This window comes from Molothrus aeneus, chromosome 14 (genome assembly GCF_037042795.1).
Source record: "Molothrus aeneus isolate 106 chromosome 14, BPBGC_Maene_1.0, whole genome shotgun sequence".
Lineage (NCBI taxonomy): Eukaryota > Metazoa > Chordata > Aves > Passeriformes > Icteridae > Molothrus > Molothrus aeneus.
The window spans coordinates 1,579,304-1,598,629 of record NC_089659.1 but is presented as its reverse complement, the minus strand read 5'-3'; the positions used below and the strand labels follow the sequence as shown (position 1 = coordinate 1,598,629).

At 49.7% G+C, this 19,326-nt stretch overlaps 1 protein-coding gene across 11 annotated transcripts in view; it reads right to left on the bottom strand.

Moving 5' to 3' along the window:
* The window catches only part of ARHGEF9 (Cdc42 guanine nucleotide exchange factor 9), a 179,380-nt gene that overhangs the window by 11,678 nt on the left and 148,376 nt on the right, over positions 1-19,326 (bottom strand). For 10 of the 11 annotated variants that reach the window (XM_066559268.1, XM_066559258.1, XM_066559257.1 and 7 more), the window contains exons 8-9: positions 9,566-9,809; positions 8,854-8,922 (exon numbers count right to left, since the gene is read on the bottom strand). In XM_066559268.1, the coding sequence (XP_066415365.1) occupies positions 8,854-8,922; positions 9,566-9,809 (313 nt within the window). Of the gene's footprint in view, positions 1-186; positions 259-8,853; positions 8,923-9,565; positions 9,810-19,326 lie in introns of all 11 variants that reach the window. The other variant, XM_066559260.1, reaches the window with a different exon arrangement.

The window sequence follows — 19,326 nt, the reverse complement described above, 5'->3', positions numbered from 1 at the left end:
GAGAGAGGAGCAGGGCTGTGGAGCAGCTTGCTGTAAGCTCTGGCCATCTCTGGATCATGCAGAACTGCTCTTCCTTCTGCAGGAGGGGGCTGTCGCCTCCCCGGGCTTTAACCACAGCAGCGAGGCCACTGTCCCCAAGCAGCTCAGTGTCCTCATCTGGACAGCGGGATGGCATCCCCCACCTACCTCACAGGAGGGTTGTGAAGCTAAATTAATTAATGTTTGTAAAACACTTTGAGATCCTCGGCTGGGAAGGTGCTGGAGAAGGCAAAATACGGTGATTAGCGCCCAGGAACCAGAGCAAGGTGTGCACAGCAATGCGGCTCCTACCACACACAGACACACCAGCGCTGGCCGGGCAGGACGGCGGCACACGACGGGCACTGACACACAGGGAAAGCCTCACGAGGGCACCCACAGAGCTCACCCACCACACAGCTGGGCCAGGTGCTGCTTGGGCAGGCAGGGCCTCTTTGGGGTAGGAGCTAAGGCGTGACTTTAGGGAAGAGAATTGATTCGCTTCTCCCTGCTACGGAATTTACCGATGGAGGGTGAAAATGCTCAAAGGGTTCAGACCAGATGGAGATGTCGTGAGTATGTCTAACTGATTTCTCCTTCTTTACTGTCTTTTGTGCAGCTCTCTGTCCACTGTAGAGAATAACCAATATCATTCCTCACAGTGGGCAAAAACTGCTCTGTGATTCACGCTCATTAACCTTTAATGAATTCATCACAATTAGCAGTTCAAACTTACTTGGGAAGACCGACCTGGAGATGTTCTGCATTTGTATCTGCATGCTGGAATAGTGACTCATCAAGGACTTCTCTACTCTGTCTCTCCAAGTCCTGTCTGCCAGCTGCAGAGCTGAGGGCAGCCCCAGAGCTGTGCTGGGGTCACACCTGGGCAGGGGCAGCTGCAGGAAACCTGACACAAATTCTGCACCACCCTCCTTGGTACAGAACTCCAAGGAACAGTTTGAATTTCAATCACTGTGTGACTGAAACCCACAAGGGCAGGGCACTGAGCTCCTCTCTGCCCACCTCTCCCATCCCTTCTCCTGGCACTGTCCTGCTCCGAGGTGCCCATCTCCAGGCTGGCCAATGTGTGGCCAGTGAGACCAACTGCAGAGGACAAACGCCAGCCCTGAGCCCATCCAGGAGTGTCAACCTTCTCCTGGAGGCCAATTTTTCCAGCAAAGACTGGTGAAGGATTTTAGGATCTGTGGGACTGTTAGGATCTGTTACAGGTCCCTTACATGGCTAGAGTTGGGAAATAAATCTGCTTTGGCTCTCAGACTGACCACAAATTACCTTAAACAGCCTTTGTGCCACTAAAATTACTCATGTTCTGCAACAGCAGAGCTGTGAATCTAAAGCTGCTACTGGGGGGAACACATAAATTGTTTTTAGCTTTGGAAGTCCCTGAAGCCACCTTGCTTCAGTGACATGGTTCCATGGCTTTGGCATCCTGTGGCTGGGCTCTTTACTGCCTCTAAACCAGTTTGAGGATGGTGAACTAATGTATTTTAATGATGATACAAAATGCTAGGAAGTCTCCTGGATCAGCAAAATGCTGTGCACTTGGAAAGCTGAAGAAGTAGAGAAAGGACAGTCTGGCTGATGTCTGCTGACAGTGATGGAGTCACTGCAAGGAATGGAACCCATAGTCTGTCTTCTCCAAAAGGGAAAAGGGCAGACTCCCCTGGCCAGATCACTTCTAAACCCCACTCAGTTCTTTCCCAAAACTCCTGAAAAATGTCTGTCCTTGCTTGAAACACACCCATGCAGAGCCTGCCCCCTCCCTCAGGAAAGCAGCTCTTCCCACAGGTGTATGTGTGGCCCTGTGATCTGGGCTATTGGCATCAACATCTGGGCTGGAGGAATGCCAAAAGCTCCTGGCTGGTTCTCCTGGCATAAGCAGCTGAAGGTTTCGCATTTCTCTTGTTCATCCAGTGGCCTGAAGGATCAAACCCGTGGATCTCAAGGACATGCACCCTCACCATGTGTGGGACATGCAAATACAACCACTGTGCTCTGGTCATTCCAGAATGCATTTCCTTGTGGAACTGTGAGACAGCACTTTGCCATAGCCTCAGGTGCCCCAAGAATGACTCCTCTGGTTTCTTTGGACACGCCCATGTTCTGGAGAACAGAAACTGGGAGGGCAAGGTTCGCCTAATCTGCACATCTTCTAATCCTAAGAAAGAGCAATTCTGGGAAAGGTCTGGCAGGCAGGTATTTTTCTGTTCTGCTCTGAAGTGGTTTGTTCCCTCATCAGAACTCGGGGCCATTGTGCAAAATTGTCTCTTGAGGGATATTTTTTTAATATGCAAAGCCATAACTCCGCTGCAATTCACCAGAAAGAGATGGGCAAAGCTCTTTTTCCAAGGCAATTTTGGGCAGCGTGGCGAGCGGAATTCAAAGGGAAGAATCAATGGATAAGGAACGATTTCCAAGCACAGCAGCCAACTCCACCCCACGGGCAGAGCTGGAGCTCCTTCTGCTGGTTTGTGCCTCATTCTGCAGCGCGGCTGCAGCTGCACGGAGGGATCGCTCACAGGGCGGGGCTGGGAGAGCTGCTCACGAGGAGAACAAGAAAATTCCCAGATTCATAATTTGGCTAGACAAAACTGGTGAGAGATGCTGCGCTGTCACTTGAAATCATGTCTTTTTATAGCACCAGGCAACGTCACTCGGAGCCTTTTGGATTTCTCGGCTCAGAAGGAAACAATTAAAAAGATTTAAAACTGTCTCGTTTTTCCCTTCTAGGTTGGGGGCATTTTTTTGTGTTATGTTTTTTGGGTTTTTTCCCCAAGTGTCTTTTCTCTTTGAGGTTCCAACACGATTTGAGCAGCACGTGAAGCATGCTGGTAACCCACAGGCAATCACAGGGACTCGTGCAGACAGATCATCCAGCAGGACAATGCCCCTCCCCGGGCCCACACGACACAGACACGGAGAACACGCACATCTCCTCCACACAACCATGGGAACTGCCTTACAAGCTGCTTACTCCATCCTCCACCTAGGAGATTGCAGCTCATCCTTTGATCAGCAGCTGTTTCCCAGGCTTTGCCCCCACCCTGCTGCGCAGTCCCCTGGTGCTCATGAGCCAGAGCTGGGGAGGGGACAGTGACATCGCCACCCCTGCTGGCAGTGCTGCCTAAGGACCCTTCCAGCTCCCTCAGAGCTCAACAGCAACTTGCATCTTTCAGGAAACGTTCAAAAACCCCACAATTTCAGTTTCCTCCTGAATACCATACCCCACACACAGGGAAGCCATGGAGACACCTCCAGCACTAATTGTTCTATGGTTAATTACTCCTGTCACAGCAACGAGTTTAAGTTAAAGAAAAGAGCAGAACTGGCTGGGTGGGTCCAGCCCTTTGCCCTCTTCAGCACATTTCAACAGAGGATCTCAAAGCACTGCCCCACCACTGCCTGGGCCCCGTGCAGGGCTGACAAAGGACGATGTGTCTGGAGCTGGCTGTCCCCAAGGTGAGGATGGAGCTTGGAACAGGAACCCTCTGCCTCCCCAGGCACTCCTGACCAGCTGGATTTCCTCCTTTTACACCTCCCTGCTGAATCACACAACTCTCACTTTGCTGTACTTGCCCAACTCCAGAGGAATTTCAGTGGTGCCTCAGGCACAGCTCTTCATACAGCCAGGATTTCTCTCCAGGCCCTGCTATTCCCAGGGATGGTGAACATGCCTTAGCTCCCTTTTCTAACCATGAACCTCCCTTCTCTGCTCAGGAGGGAGAGGGCTGGCTGCAGTTTGAGAAATGCAGGAGGAAACAGTCATCTCATGTCCTGATGTTCCCCAGACAACCACAACATCTACCTACACACACTGAGCTAACCCGACCTTCTGGAGTCTATTTATCAAGTCTGCTCCTGCAGCCTGATGTCATTATAGCACCATTAAGATAATGATTCCTCGTGTGATAAGAAAAGCTAATCGAGGCAAGATGGAATAAATGATACTGGGGCTTTATCCATCAGAGCTGGGTGAAAACCAATTCCTGCCATCCTGTGTTTGTCCAGCCTGCCTCTCCTCCAGGCTGATCACACAGCTCACTCCCTGAGTTTCCTGACAGGAAAGGAGCAGTTCACACCTGGAATGCTGCTGCAGCTTCTGGGGAGCAGCTCCTTCCTAAAACCCCTCACCAAACTCAAGGTGCAGGAGGATCTGGGCTCCCAGACTTATTTCAGTGGGAATTTCAACATGTCATTGATGTCAACACTTTGGCTCTTCCCACGAGGGTCATTAACATCTCACCAAAAACTGCCCTGCTCAGCAAATGTCACCAGTACCATCCTCAGAGGCCCCCCAGACAAGGATTTATTCCTCATTTGCCTTTGCTGGTAGATCTGACTGCTTCCTGGGGGAGGCTGAGCACTCCAGCTGGATTCCAGATGCCATCAGTGGGACGGTGCTCGTGGACCCACTGGTAGGGTCTGGATTTTACAAGAAATAGGGTAAACTCTGAGATTGCCCTGAATCTGTGGGGAAATACCACTGACAACACGATCAGCTCCATTCCTTCACCTCCTGTGCTGCGAAAATAGGGAAGTGACCCTGATTATCCGAAAATGCAAATGCCCCTCTTTGTTTTCAAGCAGTTGGGCTGGGTTGCTCAGGCTCTTGCAATCCCCCGAGGCTGTGCCTACACGTGTGAATCGATGGGGAAACAAGGCAGGGCCACGTCAATCTCCTCAGCAAGGGAGATGCAATAAAATGGGATTAAACAGCCGAGAGAAGCACGGGAGGGACCCTGGTCAGTCCTGCCAGGGGAGCAGAAGTGCGGGAAGTCAGAGGAGCTGTTGCATGTCTGGGTCAGGGTTTTTCTGACAGAGTTGGCTGTGAGCTCTAGTGATCAGAAAGGAATAAATTAACAGGAAAATCCAGTGATTCAGAGGTGCCTGGTGACAGGCCAAGGCAGCTCATGCTGGCTGACGATTTAACCCCTGCTGGGTTTGCAGGGCTGAGTGTTCACGGGCAGGTTTAGGGGCAGCATCTCAGGTGATGCTGACTGAATCTCTGCCTCCCTCATCCCAAAGACCTGTCAGGGCTGAAGGCATCTCCTGGGGGAAGGGTGCACAGGGCAGGGAGAGGAGCTGGGTGTACTCAAGAGCTCTCCTGAGGTGGGAAACACCCCCAGCTCACATTAAGGTCACTTATTTAAATCTCAACAGACATTTCCTTTTCCAGAGGTGGGCAATGGTGCTTTAAGAATGGAGTCTCCTTCCTGGAAGGATCTCTAATTCCCTGACACCACTGGCTGGCAGCTGCTGGGAATATGAACCATCATCCCTTCTGTGGACAGGCTGTCCTGAAAGGGGCCAGGTGTGGACAGAGCTGGGGATCAGAGAGGGACTGAGTGTTCCTGCAGGCTGCAAACACCAACCCTTGGAGGAGGGATCACAAGTGGCCAGGGAACAGAGGCCCCTCATGGAGAGAGGCACTCCACGAGCTTCAAATGCTCAGAAATGGAAAAATGACCCTGGATTAAGCTTTGTAACGTTAAGAAAGGACTGGAGATCCACAAGGGAACCATTCTCCAGGCAGTTTCTGCTCCTTCCACAAGCATGGTGCTGGCAGAAGAGGCCAGTGCCACCCTTGTACTGCCCTGTCCCTCAGTGGGAGCCAGGCTCTGCACAGAACCTGCCCTCCTGCCTGGCTGCTGCCTGCCAAGGGCTCCAGGGAGGGCCTTTGGTGGTTTTTCTAAGATAAAACAAATCAATTTCTCCCATTGCTTCACTATTTCTAGGAGACACCAGACTGAATTCTGTGGCCAGCTCCCACACTGCCACTGAAGGGCAGAACCAAGAGGCAAAACCCTGAACAATCAATGCAAAAGGCAAACAGCAGCAACCAGCCCTTTTCTCTGTCACTGGGTGCAGGGCCAGCACCACCCATCCCCCGGATGTCTAATGGACTTCAAAAAGGCCAAAAATTGGTTTAATGCTGTCTTAAGGCACCTGGTCTAATATTGTTATGTCCTGCCCAATCCAATAAGGAGTGCAAATCCTGGCATTCTGCCCATCCTTAAGTGGGTCTGGCAGGGAGCCTGGCCCTGCACACATTGCTGGGCACACCTGGGAGCCACGAGGGGGCTGCTGCCCCACACAGCACCCTCAGCTGGGCATCAACCACTTCTGAAAATACTCAGAGAGTGCTCTCACTTAATCACCTGGATAAAGGTCCTGGTAGTTTAAAAAGCAGAGTTTTAAGGTTTCTTCTGCTGCTCTCAGCTGCTCTCCCCCTCTCCTGCTGCAGCCAGCAGAGGTTTAAATGCCTCCTTCTCAAACACATGCCAGCCATCTCCAGAGCAATACTTCTGGGAGGTGTGGTACAACAGTGCATGAAATAAGCAGCAGTTTATACTATTTGAAAAATGTTTTTCTGCTTCACCTCTAACAAAGTTGATTGCATTTTCCATTTCACCTCCTTCACGGCTTTTCTCTCTTCCTTAAGTGTTCTGTGACAGGGGAATTACCATAGTTTCCCATTTAAGAGGTGCAGGGAACAAGTGAGATAATCTAGGAACAAGTCTGTAATAGTCATCCTGTGACACAGGAGCTGGGCTGGCAGCACCTCCAGCTGTCAAGCCCTGCTGCAGCCACTGAGACCATCCTGCATTTAAATAAATAAATACTTCAGTTGAATTCAGTGACCTATTCTCCTTCTGAAGGGCTTCCTTGCTTTTCAGGTATATCTGATGCTCCAAAAGCAGCTCCAAGCCCCTCCCAAGGTGCTGCAGGAGGGCAGAGGCAGCAGCAGCAGCCCCTGGCACAGGCACACCTGCAGCCCCAAGTGCTGCCAAGGTCTTGGCGCAATAAAACATTGTCAACATCTGTAAAATGCACGGGGCAAGATTTAAAAAATCAGTCACCAAAAGCCACCTCTCAGGAGTTTCCTCCTACCTCCCTCTTCTGAGCAGTGCCAGCAGCTCCCTGCTCTGGCAGCCTTGTGCCTTTTGTTGGGTCTTGGGCACAGGACAAACCACAGAGTAACAAAACTAAGAGTTCTCAGTGTCAATATTTAATTTAATCAACCTGAGACTGGGCTATGATCACCACAGTGTAGGGCAAAGCATACAGAGCTACATTTCTAATTACCTATTTGTTGCTTTTCAGATTTCACATCCTAAAACCAACCAGGCTGTGCTTAACTCAGGGCTGGGGTAGGACTGAACTGTCTGGCTCGAGGACTTAATCCCATAAACAGAACTGCAAGTGCCACAGCCTAAGCCCATTCTTCACTACAGAAATGCTGACTGCTGTTTTAGGAGCTAATGAATTTCATAGTCCGAGAAGCCCAAGATAACAACCCCTCCTTTTCCATCTCAGAGAGAAAGAGAGAGAAAGACAAAGAGAGCAGACAGAGAGCAATTGCTGTGTAAGACACAAGTCCTGTCAGGCAGATTGTATTTGTCAGGATGCAAGTCCAGTAATTTACGTGGGAATACTGGCAGGCATGCTCAGGCACCTCCCAACTCTGTCACTTACTGGCTGAGCAGTACAATTATTAATTAATACCTCTATTAATTAATAATATAATGAACTGAACAGCAGCAATAATTGAACCTGGTTTTGTCATGGCAGTCATGCAAGTCAGGCTCTCTCATGGTGCAGCTCCACGAGCCCTGTGGATGCTCCCGTGCTGAGGGACAGACATGCAGGTGCTGAGGGGCTGTGGCAGGGGCACAGGGACACTGTGAGGCACCTGGGCCTGCTCTGGGTGTGCACACTCTGAGCTTAGAACATCTGGCCAGGAGAGTTTTTAGAGAACATCTCAGGAGACAACAGAAGAAGTTAGTAGAGAGGAGAAGACTGATGACAATGGAGAGACACAGCAAACCAAGGAGTTCACAGCTGGCCTTGCAAACCACTCCTGGACCAGCAAAGCCAGTAGACAACACACAGGTGAGGCAGAAAGCAAAGAGCTCCTTCAGCTTCTGCAGAACCCCCCAAAACATCTGCACAGAGCGGGGACCAACCTGCCTGCACCTGACCTGAGCCAAGCCTTGAGGAGCTCTCTCAAAACCCACTTGTAGGCCTACTTGTGCTATGGTACTTTGGTAACAAATCAATACATCCAAGACTGTGTGAAGCTTTGGAGAACTTGAGCAATGAACTCTCTGACCTTCCCTCTGTGTTGAGTATTTCAAAACCTGTAGCTGCAAGAGTTATTGCAAGAGAGAATCAAGCTGGCTTTGGCCAGTTGAGGCTCTGCCTAACACCAGGCAGGGCACTGCTCAGCTGGCTGCAGCCTGCCTGGCTGGGGAAATGAATCTGACATTCCAGAGGTACAGTGTCTTTACTAAAATTCTTTATTTCCTAGAGTTGATGCTACTGTGCTGTCTTAAAAAAGTTACAGGCAGCCCCAGGAAACAAGAGTGTCCCTTTCCTTTCCAGCAGCAGGAAAGGGGTACTCCCTCCCCAGTTCCAGCATTTTAGCAATTTTTTTTCTTTTTTTTTTTTTTTTTGCTAATGGGAGACTTTGGGAATTAGCAGAACCTCTACACACCTCCGCACTCACTCCCATTTCAGCCTGAGATAAACAACTGAGATAGATTTCTGCCCCCAAGGACAGCTTCTGGACATCAGACTGGAGACACGAGATCAAATTCATCTCTGGTGCAGTTCCACTGGCTTTCAACCACCTTCGACCAGAGATTAATTTGGCCCACAGATACATTAAGGAAGGATACAAAGCACAAACGGTATTTGATATAAAAAGAGAAGGGAGGGGAAGTTGAGGGGACGCTGGATCCCAGCCCAGCAGGATTCAGCCCAGCCCGCTCCACCCTCACATCACCAGGCACAGAGCGTGTTGCCGGTTACCTTTTTGCTTACTGACTTTCTTTACTGTCATTGCCGCTTGCCGCTTTTGATTCTCAGAAATTTCAAAGCCTGGAAAAGGGAACACGGCAAACACAATTCAGAAGGTTGCTCACAAAGCCTCACTTCCTTTTGGGGAGGGGGATGCTCTGCCCTGTTTGCAAACACAGAATGCTCTGGGTGTTCTACTGAAAATCAACTCTTCCTTGGCCTCCTTCTAATCTCACTTGTGCAGGGGCTGGATGAAAAGTAAGATTAGAGACATTTTTATTTATATAGTGTCATAAATATGCCCAGTGCTTTAGAGCTGAGCAACAAACTGAGCCTGGACTGACACTGCTCACAGTCAGTTTAGGGGCTGGTGCAAGAGAAGGGCTGTCACTGATTTTGCTGCCTCCCTCTGCATGAAACATCCCCAACCAGAGCAGGAGGATGCAGCCAGGACACCCTGAGGTGGATGGCCAGAGACTTCCCTCTCCCACACACCCACAGAGTTCCAGGCTTGACCTATGGGCAGAATTTGTTTATTGAGGGCCAAAAAGAACAGTAACTGAGCTGGAAAGAGACCTATTTGTGACTAGGAGAGCAACCAAAGACATTTCAACAAGGTTAAACTGTAATTCTACCACAAAGAAAATATGGGCTCCTCCACACATTGGGGCTGAATTAAACACTACCAACAACCTCCTTCCAGATTCATTTCCACATTTCTCACCTATCTTTTCATCTTCTTTTACCATCTTCCTTTCTTCTCTGAAAGCTCTAAGCCATCGTAACTTCTCCTCCAGTTTCTTGGCAAAGAATAAGTGCATTTCCTCAGTTTCCTTGTTATGCAGTTTGAAGGCATTCTTCATGCTGACATTGAAGTCATCATCTCTCCCATCTTCTATATCCACCACTTCATATTTATCCATGTCTATGCGCCCTTTGTAATACAGGATATCCCTTCGGATCAGATCCTGCGCAGGGAAAAGGAGACAGGGATCGTGGTGAGACCTCATGGAGAGCCTGAGCTCAGCAGGGAATTCCTGGGAGAGCTGAGGGAGAGAAAGAAGTGATGGTGAAACCTGGTCAGATCCTTTAGTTCCTTGAAGAACTGAGGAAAAGAAAGAAATGATGGGGTGAAACCTGGTCAGGTCCTTCAGTTCCTGGAAAAGCTGAGGAAAAGAAAGAAATGATGGGGTGAAACCTGGTCAGGTCCTTCAGTTCCTGGAAAAGCTGAGGGAGAGAAAGAAGGGATGGTGAAACCTGGTCAGGTCCTTCAGTTCCTGGAAAAGCTGAGGGAGAGAAAGAAGGGATGGTGAAACCTGGTCAGGTCCTTCAGTTCCTGGAAAAGCTGAGGGAGAGAAAGAAGGGATGGTGAAACCTGGTCAGATTCTTCAATTCCTAGAAAAGCTGAGGGAAAGAAAGAAGGGATGGTGAAACCTGGTCAGGTCCTTCCAGCCTCACCTCTGTGAACACATCTCTTGTTGGCCAAAGAGGGCAGACCATAGGCAGAGAGGAACAAAACACACATCCCTGAGCTCCAAAATTCAGTTTGTAGGCACAAAGAAATGTCTCTGAGTAGGTGCCATGTTCCAGCATTTCCACATGGGAAGTTCTGCTCCACAGGGTGAGAAATGTGAGGCCCAGGCCTGGCAGGGGCCCAGCAGGCTGTGCACACACACCTGGAGCCATCACTGCTCTGGCAGCACAGTCCAGATCTGTTTTCCACACACATTCCCTCTCCCATTTGGGACTGCTCTCTGCCCCTTCTCCTTGGGGCCCACCTCCCATTCACACCCAGCTCACTGCTGAGAACCCACCCTGATTCCCAGCTCAAAGCACTCCCAACCTACCTCTGGTCTCATCCCACCCTGGATGTAACCTCTTGATCCAGCTTAGGTTTTTTTTTTTCTTTTTCTCTCCTTGGTAGTTATAACCTTTTCAACCAAACCTGTTCACACTCACCTCCTTTCTCAGTTGGGTATTCCCTGTTTTTCAGCAACAGCTCATTTCTCTGCACTGGGAAGGGAAAAGCAAATTCCCCATTGGCCCCACACAGCTCTGTCCCTGTTATCTCAGATAACAGAAGATGATCATCGGAAAACAGAATGTTAATTCTCTAGTCATGGCCACACAAGGTGATTCAATTTATTTAAAACCAAATTCAGCAAAACAATTAAGATTTACTTCCTCTAACCACTCTCAAAAGTATCTTAATATTTAGGTATATTAAATCAATTTAACCTAAACAGCTTTGGATTTTTCAGAGTGCCCTAAAGATAAATGTTATGTCAAAGGATTCATTTGAGAGGAAAAATGAAGGCAATATACAACATTTATTTATTGAAATAATATTTAGCAGTGAGGCTTTTTCAAGATAAGCAGTAGGTATTATTTTAAACAAATTAATCTTGGAAAATAAACTCCACATCATAATGATTTAGCAAACTTCTCATGAATCTGCCAGACAGTATTAACTATCACAAGAATGGCCAGAAGCTCACAGGCTTTAAATCCTGACTCCTTCTTCTGGAATGCTCTGGGCAGGGGGGGAGGAATTCCATTAACAAATATCTTGTACAAAAACCTTCCTCTGTTATAGGCCTGAAATAGTGATAGTCCAAAACATAAGAAAAACGTATTTCAGGCTGAATAGGCAACAGAAAATCTTTTCAGTCTCGTCCTAACTTAGGCAATTGTTTCTTTCCCTCGGTGCTGTGGAAAGGCTGCAAGAGGCACAGGGAGCTGATCAATCAGTCAATGCCACACAGTGTCTAACAGGGCTTGTTCTCACAGACAGCATTTATCTGCACCACCTTCTCAAAAACACCTGATGGCAAAGCTCTCAGCAGCAAGGATGAGCTCCTTACATCAGCTGCACAGCAGCTGCTCCCCTTCCCAGTGCTGCTGGGAACTTCCAGAACCAGCCCCAACAGACCACACTCCTGTGAGGATGGATCCAGTGCACCTTCCCAGGCAATCTTCATGATTGTGGACAGATTTGTTCATAAAGTATTCAAGAATCACCAATCACAAGCTCTGAAAATCTCAGGCTCTGTGCACTGCCTGGGCAGGATAACCAACAGGACCAAAGGAACAGAGCCAGCCTGTGAACAAACTTGTGAACAAATCTTTAATCCTAGAGATCAATAATTTCTTCATTTCTCTCATTCTAACTCTCTCATTTATCCCTGGATAAATTGAAACTGTTGGAACCCTGAATGCTGAGAATTTTAAACTTTCTGGGCTGAAACGCACAGACCCACAAGAGAATATTACATTTGACCTGAGGCTGTGGGCAAGGCTTCCAAAATTGATTGACAGCACTGGGATTGTGGGTGTGGAGTTTGAATAGAAGTGTGTTATATCACAGGATGGAAACCTTAGAGTTTAAGGTTTTTGAATATAAATAATAAATAAATAAATAAATAAATAAATAAATAAAGTGCATTCTTTCCTTATACACACACTAAACACATTTTCCCCCCTCTTATCTCCCCAATTTTGACTCAGAAAACATTATGAGCTATTTTTAACAGCTACTGCCAAGGGAATGCTTTACCAGCTTTGTGCTTCCAGAGGACACAGTCCATAGGTTTGGACATGTCTGACTGAGCTGGTCCACACATTTCTCCTCCTGGGATGCAGCAGGAGCTGCCCTGTTTCCAGGGAGGCTCCTGAGCTGCTGAGCACCGGATGTGAAGATAAAGGTGCTGCCCAGGAGTTCCTGAAGGAGCAGTGAGGAGATAATGGAATCCTCCAAGTGCCTCTGGAGATGAAATGGCCCCACAGGTTTTTGCTGGGGAAATGCAGGAGGGGGGAAGCAGCAGCTCAGCTGCAGAGGAGGAAACACTGAGGTCTGGCCTTGAGCTGAGCAAAGGAGACAACAACAGCACAAAGCTCCTGTCTGCCACTTCCACTGTCATTGGAGAAGGAATTCAATAATGACTCCAGAAGAAATTAATTATCTTTTCTCCCAATGCCTTCCTAGAAGAAGAACCATTCCTCACTTGTGGCCACAAACTCCACACTGGTACCCTGAATTTATAAGAGACTTTATTCCCCACACAAACATCTCATGAGCAGCACATGCCTGCTCATGGAGGACTTTGTCCACAGCTGGTTCCAGAAAGTTCAGTCCACAGATTAAAAACTGTAACTGGATATTTTCATTTCTAATGTGCTCGGCATTTCCTATTATCATTCTCCCTTCTTCTTGCCAACACTCAGTGAATGGGTATTATTTTTCAACTGACTAAATTTTAACACCCATAATATGGGAAGCACAATAATTACTTGATCCATGGCTATTTTATCACAGCTTTTAAACAATAAAAGACACTACTCAGCTCCTTAGTGACGCATGGCCCTCTCCAAACACCTTGCAGTGTAACTGAGCTCCAGAAAATGCAGGTACTCATCAGCCAACAGCAGACAGCAAACAAGGCCAAACCCTTGTTTTGAGGAACTTTTTATGCACATGGACAAGAGGGAATGGAGAGAGCACAGAGGCCATGAAGGGATGCTGCTGGTGTGCTCTGCCAGGTGCAGTGCTCAACCTGCTGCTCCTCACACCACTCTGCCCAGCACAGTTCTGTCCTTTTCCCAGCATCTCCATGGAGCCAAAGAAAAGATGAGATTAAGGAAAGCACTGTGAGGCTGAGGAGGGAAATGGATTGTTCCACCAGCCTGGTGTAAGTACTGCATGGCAGGAGGACAAAGCAGATCCGTGCACAAAAATGGAGATTTATCTGCTGCAGAAGCTGAGAGGAGCTCTGGCTTTGAGAGGACAGGAATGCTGCTCCTGCTCCTGCTTATCTCTGAAGGTCCTCACTTCAATCCTCACACAGGGCACCACCAAACGTCAATTCTTTAACTCTTCTGCCTCTGTCAAGGTTGGTGTTTGGTGTTCAGACTCAGATGTTTATTATTTCTTAACTATATCACATCCTACAACTCTGAGTTCTACAGCATTCTACTAACAAGCTACAAAATTGCTGTCTTTCTCTCTTTTAAGGCTAAACTATCCAATTAAGAAATGACACCTAAATTATTTTCACTTTTAACCCAATAACTAATCACTCATGTCCTGCAGTGCAGACTTTTTGATCCAATTGCACAAACCACCCAAACCCATGGAGAAGAAGGTGAAGAAGAAGGTGGAGAAGAACAACTAGCCACCACCCTAAAACCTCCATCTTGCCTTATATATATTGCTATATTCTAAACCCTTCAACTCTTAAGTTTTCTACCCTGTGACATTACATGCTTCTATTCAAAGTCCACACCCACAATCCCAGTGCTATCAATCAATTTTGGAAGCCTTCTCCACAGCCTCAGGTCAAATGCAGTGTTCTCTTGGGGGTCTGTGCCTTTCAGCCCAGAAAGTTTAAAATTCTCAGCATCCAGGGCTCCAACAGTTATCCAGGGATAAATGAGAGAGTTAGAATGTGAGGAATGAAGACATTATTCATCTCTAGGATATAGCTTTGTTCACAGACTGGCTCTGTTCCTTTGGTCCTGTGTATTATCCTGCCCATGGCTCAGCCAGGGTGACCATGGGCTGCTCTGCCCTGGCCAGTTCTGAATTTCATACAAGATTATTTCTTGTAGTTAAATCAGGCAAGACCAAGAAAATACAGAAACCCCAAAAAAGACTCTCAAAACCTTATCAGTGGGGAAAGGCCAAAGAAATGGAGCTGTTTAATGTAGAAAGGCCATAACTAAAGAGGAATGTGCTGTTGGTATTCCAGCTACTCCTCTTTTAAGGAGGCTGGTGATCAGTTATTCTCCATTTTGATTGTGGCTTGGCTTAATTTACCACAAGGGAGAACAGGATTAGAAACTTGAGAAAAAAAAAATGTTTTTATCTAGAAGAGTAGTTAAACCCTAGGACAGACAAAATAGGGAAGTTTTGGGACGGCATTCCTGGGGGATTTTCAAAAGAAGATTAGACAAACATCCATCAGAGATGATCTGAGTGTGCTGAATCCTGCCAAGGGAATAGCTGCTCTCCTGGGCTCCTGCAGCTGCATGGAGTGAGAGGAGGAGCCGGATGGAGCAGGGCTGGGAGCAGTGGGATGAGCAGGACCTGGGGCACTGTGGGGCCAGAGCAGGAGCAGCAGGAGCACAGACCTGCAGCCTCTGCAGAGCACCCAGCCTGCCTGCCTGCCTCGAAAGGAAATTGATGCATCTGGGTCATTTGCACTTATTTGTCTAAATATGATCTTTTTTTACCCTACAGCTTCTACGATTTCCTTTTCTTCCCCTCGCTGAGGTTAATTAAGCTCTTCTGAATAATGCTCTGCAGTCTGTTCACGTAATCTGTACTGAGGATTCACAGGGAAAAGATGAAGCCAAAAAAAGTGGTTTGACAGGAGCACAAAGCAAAGTTCTGACATGTTACATAAGCCCCCCACAGCTCTGCTCTCCGGGTGCTGGGTTTTGTGGCCATGCTCGGGGCTGGCCCTGCCTTGGGACCTGCCTGTGCCACCCCCTCTGCCCCCAGCACTGTCCCCTCCTGGAAGGGAGAAGGTGACTTCATGTAACTGTGCTTGGAAGGAAAGGAGTCTCCTTTGTGGCCATCATGAGGAAAGCAAGGCTGAGCTTTATTGGAAAACCTGGACACTGGGAATGGCTCCCACAACGAATTATGCTCCTCTTGGAGTGGATTTAGACACCTGCAGGAAGGATTGCACCTGTAAATCACTGGTCAGTCGCTCTTTGAGTCCTACTTGTCTTCTCTACTGCTTCTCCTGCTCTCCAGCTTTCATCTCTTTATTCTGCCCCACTAGTGCAGAGCACAGCTCCTTGTGCCTGGGGAGAGGAAAGCTCAAACCCCCCTGGGACACTCGAGGGGGAAAAGAACAATAATGACAAGGAGGGCAATCTGCAGTCACCAGTGCAAAATGGCATCACCAAAAGCCATTCAGGGGTTTCAGCAGCACCCAAGGAGGAAATGAGCCCTCCAGAGCCTTCCCCATCCTCGTGGCTTCCTCTGGATGCTCTCCAATGGCTAAATGTCTTTTTTCTATTGTTGTGCCCAAAACTGCCCCAGCACTGGAGGTGAGGCCACCCCAGGCCAGGGCAGAGCAGGACAATGCCCTCCCTGGCCAGGACAGGGATGTCCCTCATGGCTCCAATGCCCTCCCTGCCCAGGACAGGGATGTCCCTCATGGCTCCAATGCCCTCCCTGGCCCAGGACAGGGATGTCCCTCATGGCTCCAATGCCCTCCCTGGCCAGGACAGGGATGTCCCTCATGGCTCCAATGCCCTCCCTGCCCAGGACAGGGATGTCCCTCATGGCTCCAATGCCCTCCCTGGCCAGGACAGGGATGTCCCTCATGGCTCTGGGGCACTGCTGATGTTCTGTAAAGCTGGTGGGGAAGGAGTGATGATCCCTCCAGCAGCACAGGGCACCCAAGGAGGAAACGAGCTCCTGAGGGGACCTGGCCTGGTCCCAGAGCTCCATCCCACGTGTGCAGCATTCCAGGAGTTCCATATTCCCCCATTAACTCCTGAGTGTGGGGTGTACAGGGGTGCATGGGGAGGCCTCAGGCAAGGGTTTGGGTTTAGGATGGTGCCTTTTCTCAGGAGCTGTGGTTTACCCTGTGCTGGGTCACACTCCACTTCTCATGCACAGAAATCACCCGTGAGGCACAAATAGGGAAAGAGCCATTTCCAGCCTGAGTCATCAGATCCCTCTCAGGAGCTGACAGGAGATGCCAGCCACAGAATCATCCATTACAAGCTCCTCTCTGCATATGTGGGTTATTGGTGCTCCTGTTTATCAAACCCTGCATATTCCAGTGGCAAAGGAGTCTCAGAATGAATCGAGGAGGAATTATGTGTTCTGAGGGCATGGATGCAGCCAGGCCCTGGGAGGGCAGCTCCTGGGGCTCCAGTGAAATGACATTCCTCCCTCAGCCCTCCCCCATCTCTACCATGGGATAATGATACTTATTTCTTGTATAGATCAATGGGGAGCTCTAAATAATCAGTGAGGCACACACTGGAGGGCTCTGATGGTGGATCTCTAACAGCTCAGAGCTGTGTGGGAACAGCTCAGCATTTCCCATGCCTTGGGATCAGAGCTGGCAGAGCCCAGGGAAGCAGAGAAGGCAGCACAGCACAGCCCCTCCAGCCCTGAGAGGCACAGGGAGGAGGAGGAAGAGGAAACACGGTGGCAATTCCAACAGGGATCATCACTCCATCCCCACCAGCTTTACAGAACATCAGCAGTGCCCCAGAGCCATGAGGGACATCCCTGTCCTGGGCCAGGAGGGCATTGGAGCCATGAGGGACATCCCTGTCCTGGCCAGGGAGGGCATTGGAGCCATGAGGGACATCCCTGTCCTGGCCAGGGAGGGCATTGGAGCCATGAGGGACATCCCTGTCCTGGGCAGGGAGGGCATTGGAGCCATGAGGGACATCCCTGTCCTGGGCCAGGGAGGGCATTGGAGCCATGAGGGACATCCCTGTCCTGGCCAGGGAGGGCATTGGAGCCATGAGGGACATCCCTGTCCTGGCCAGGGAGGGCATTGTCCTGCTCTGCCCTGGCCTGGGGTGGCCTCACCTCCAGTGCTGGGGCAGTTTTGGGCACAACAATAGAAAAAGGACATTTAGCCATTGGAGAGCATCCAGAGGAAGCCACAAGGATGGGGAAGGCTCTGGAGGGACCTGGAGGAGCAGCTGAGGGCCCTTGGCTTGTTCAGCTGGAGGAGAGTGAGGGGAGACCTCAGTGAGGTCTCTGACATCCTCCCAAGGGGCAGCAGAGGGACAGCTCTGATCTCTTCACTGGTGACCAGGACAGCGCCCAGGGAAGGGCTGGAGCTGGGCCAGGGCAGGTTTAGGTTGGATTTTAGGGCAAGGTTCTGCCCCCAGAGGGTGCTGGCACTGCCCAGGCTCCCCAGGGAATGGGCACAGCCCCGAGGCTGCCAGAGCTGCAGGAGGGGTTGGGCAGCACTGCCAGGGATGCCCAGGGTGGGGCTGTTGGGGGTCTGGGCAGGGATGAAAAGCAGCAATCCCTGCAGATCACCTCAGCAGAGATGAGTGCCCCCAGTGCCCAGGGGAGCAGAGCCAGCCCAGGATGAGGCTGGCACAGAGCCAGCCCTGCCTGGGGAGCAGCTGCCATGGAAGGGTGATGACCAGTGAACAGTTGGTGCTGGAATTAGGCAAAGACTAAGCCAGGGCTCCCAGCAACTGCACCCAAACACCAGCTCATGCTTTGGGAAAGGCAGAGCTTGGGAAGAGGCTGAGTTGCCATTTGCACTGAGTTGTGGGTGAGTCTCAGACCCCTCTGTGTGATTTCCCACTGCTCTGGGCACTGACTGCAGAGCAGAGGAGCAGAGTTATCCAATGTACTCCTGAAATTTGTCCTGATTTTCCTGCTGGCCTGCTCTGTCCCTCCCCTCTGCCCAGGCTGCCGTGAGCAATGAGAGCATGGCACGCTGCCACTTTGCCATGTCTTTGGGTAGCTTTAGTCATGAAGGCTTTCAACGTCCTTTGACTTTTAAAAAAAAGATTCTGAGCCTACATTTTTAAAGTCTAATTTACCTTACAGAGAGCCTTTGACGAAAGCAGCCCAGCCTGCTCTCCATGAACACCAAGGGGACAGTTTTCTGTAGCATTTGTACATTTAATTTAACCCTACAGTGGCTGAGTGCTCAGGTGGGACAGTAACAGTGACACATGGTGGAGCTCAGTGCAGCACCACATTGGGCCTCTCAGTCCAAATGAGACCCTAAAGCTCAATGAACCCTTTGGAGTGTTTTTGTCCTAAATATTCTTGATATCAGGAAATAAACCCAAGCCCTGCTAAGAGTTTGGATGCCAGAGCTTGTGAGCTTTGCTCTGAGCCCTTGGACACAGCATCTAATGGCATCACCAAAAGCCATGCAGGGGTTTCAGCAGCACAGGACACCCAAGGAGGAAATGAGCTCCTGAGGGGACCTGGCCTGGTCCCAGAGCTCCATCCCATGTGTGCAGCATTCATGAGACACACCCTGGAAGGCTCTGATGGTGGATCTCTAACAGCTCAAAGCTGTGTGGGCTGGGCTGAGGGAAATGGGGTCTGCTCAGCCCAGCCAGGAATGAGCTAAAGGATGGATCCTATCAGGGACAGGGGGATGTCACCACCACCTCCCCAAAGCCCTCTCAGCCACTCACCTCCCACCCCAAACCTGCCAGGAGCATCCCTGGGGAGCTGAACTGCTGGCTCTCAGTGACTCCAACTGCACAAGGCCAGGGGAGGGAGGTCAGCACATCTCTGCCCAGTTCAGCACATCCCTGCCCAGCTCTTCAGCACATCCTTGACCAGTTCAGCACATCCCTGCCCAACTCTTCAGCACATCCCTGCCCAGTTCAGCACATCCCTGCCCAGTTCAGCACATCCCTGACCAACTCTTCAGCACATCCCTGCCCAGTTCAGCACATCCCTGACCAGTTCTTCAGCACATCCCTGCCCAGTTCTTCAGCACATCCCTGCCCAGT